At 39.6% G+C, this 2,500-nt stretch overlaps 1 protein-coding gene across 7 annotated transcripts in view; it reads left to right on the top strand.

The window, feature by feature from the left end:
- LOC109879714 (transcription factor 4) overlaps positions 1 to 2,500 on the top strand; it is a 351,270-nt gene that overhangs the window by 240,321 nt on the left and 108,449 nt on the right. For 3 of the 7 annotated variants that reach the window (XM_031826062.1, XM_031826063.1, XM_031826061.1), the window contains exon 1: positions 1,257 to 1,512. The exons of the other annotated variants lie outside the window; for them this stretch is intronic. In XM_031826062.1, the coding sequence (XP_031681922.1) occupies positions 1,444 to 1,512 (69 nt within the window). In that variant the 5' untranslated portion in view covers positions 1,257 to 1,443. Of the gene's footprint in view, positions 1 to 1,256; positions 1,513 to 2,500 lie in introns of those variants that run through there. 7 annotated transcript variants of the gene reach the window in all.

Raw genomic sequence — 2,500 nt, 5'->3', positions numbered from 1 at the left:
GAACAACCCACTCTGACCATTTTACTCTCCCTGGCAGAGCTGGTTAGGCTTTTGTCATGTTATCCAGAGTGTTGGTGACTGTAACTGTGCTGCTGGCAACCATTGAATTACGCCTTGTTTACTGACACTGGTCATATTCAATGGGTGTTGAGCGTACAAAATGTATCAGTTATTCTGCACTCTGGCACACTACGTCGAGAGTATTTTGTTAATTAAGAAATGTAGCTAGATAGCTAGCTAGGTAAACAATGAATCCCAACGCATAACGTAACATTAGTTAGCGGGCCAGCCAGATAATGTTAGCTAGCTAGCCAGCCAGATAACGTTAGCTAGCTAGCCAGCCAGATAACGTTCGAGAAGGCATTTCTGCCCCCCCCCACAAATAACACATTTAAATTAACAAATAACATGTTTTTAGCGTTCAAAGAGCCCTCCTGTGAAGTCGTGACTTGCGACATACGCCTAGTTTCCTGAATCGGGTCACATATTTGGTTGGCCGACCTACGTAGCACGATGCAGGGATAGCTTCCAGATTTACTATGGAAAGATAGGTGTCAGCAGGTGTGTGTTTTAAATATATATATGTTGTATTAAATCAATTCAATTACATTTCAATTCAGGGCTTTATTTGCATATATTTCTCTCTCACTCTCTCTCTATATATATATATATATAGAGAGAGAGAGAGATATGTATATAGAGAGAGATAGAGTGATATATATATCTATATCTATTTTTTAATATATGTATTTATAGAGAGAGAGAGAGATGTACAGAGAGAGAGAGAGAGAGGAGAGAGAGAGAGAGAGAGATGTACAGAGAGAAGAGAGAGAATGTACGAGAGAGAGAGAGAGAAGAGAGAGAGAGATGTACAGAGAGAGAGAGAGAGATGTACAGGAGAGAGAGAGAGAGAGAGAGAGATGTTACCAGAGAGAGAGAGAGAGATGTACAGAGAGAGAGGAGAGGGAGAGGAGGAGAGAGAGATTCAGAGAGAGAGAGAGAGAGAGAGATGTACAGAGAGAGAGAGAGAGATGTACAGAGGAGAGAGAGAGATGTACAGAGAGAGAGAGAGAGAGAGAGAGAGATATAGTGTATGTGTGTGTATGTGTGTGAGTTCACGAAAAGAGAGAGAGAGAGAGGCTGTGAGAGAGGAAGGAGGAAGGGAGGGGGGGAGGGCCACATGAAGAGGAAGAGTCGAGTCAATCCCCCCTCCCCTCTCTCCTCCCTCTCTCCTCTCCTCCCCTCCCATATCCCAACGTCAGAAATGGTTTCTCCCTGCTTGTATACCCACCATGCTTGGCCTGGCCATATGGGAAAATGACACTGAAGGAATTGTTGTGAGAGAGAGAGAGAGAGAGAAAGAAAAAGGAGAGACAAGCGAGTAAGAAGTGAAAGTTGTTAAAGATTGTTAGTGAAGAGTGGGGCAGAAGGACTAATACAACCATGTATTGTGCTTACACCATCCCAGGAGTGACTGGAGGTTCCTTAATGTACTACTACAATGGAAAAGCCGTAAGTCTCCCTCTGTGTTCAACTGTAGACTGTCTATATTCTATTCTATTCTATTCTATTTCTAGGGGACATTTTTATTTATTTATCAGACTCTCACGTAATTTATCGTTGTTATTTTTAATGCTGGTCACGGTTTGTCTTGTTTGTTTTATCTGCTTAGAAAGAAACGTAGGGACGATACCTAGACTAGTATGTTTTCCACATGTGCTGGAGAGAGAGGGACTCAGATGTTTTAAACAAACACTATCTCAACAACCAGCGTGTTAACCCACGCTGGTCAGTCTAGTATATTAAACCTCTATATCCACGTATTGTTAACGCTGGTTAGTCTAGTATATTAAACCTCTATATCCACGTATTGTTAACGCTGGTTAGTCTAGTATATTAAACCTCTATATCCACGTATTGTTAACGCTGGTCAGTCTAGTATATTAAACCTCTCTATCTACATGTTGTTAATGCTGGTCAGTCTAGTATATTAAACCTCTCTATCTACATGTTGTTAATGCTGGTCAGTCTAGTATATTAAACCTCTCTATATCTACATATTGTTATCGCTGGTCAGTCTAGTATATTAAACCTCTCTATATCTACATATTGTTATCGCTGGTCAGTCTAGTATATTAAACCTCTCTATATCTACATATTGTTAATGCTGGTCAGTCTAGTATATTAAACCTCTCTATCTACATGTTGTTAATGCTGGTCAGTCTAGTATATTAAACCTCTCTATCTACATGTTGTTAATGCTGGTCAGTCTAGTATATTAAACCTCTCTATCTACATGTTGTTAATGCTGGTCAGTCTAGTATATTAAACCTCTCTATATCTACATGTTGTTATCGCTGGTCAGTCTAGTATATTAAACCTCTCTATATCTACATGTTGTTATCCCACGCTGGTCAGTCTAGTATATTAAACCTCTCTATCTACATATTGTTATACTAATATACTAATATAATACTAATATATCTACATATTGTAATAC

This window comes from Oncorhynchus kisutch, linkage group LG6 (genome assembly GCF_002021735.2).
Source record: "Oncorhynchus kisutch isolate 150728-3 linkage group LG6, Okis_V2, whole genome shotgun sequence".
Taxonomy (NCBI): Eukaryota; Metazoa; Chordata; class Actinopteri; order Salmoniformes; family Salmonidae; genus Oncorhynchus; species Oncorhynchus kisutch.
The sequence above is the reverse complement of the archived record's forward strand: the minus strand, read 5'-3'. Positions and strand labels throughout refer to the sequence as shown.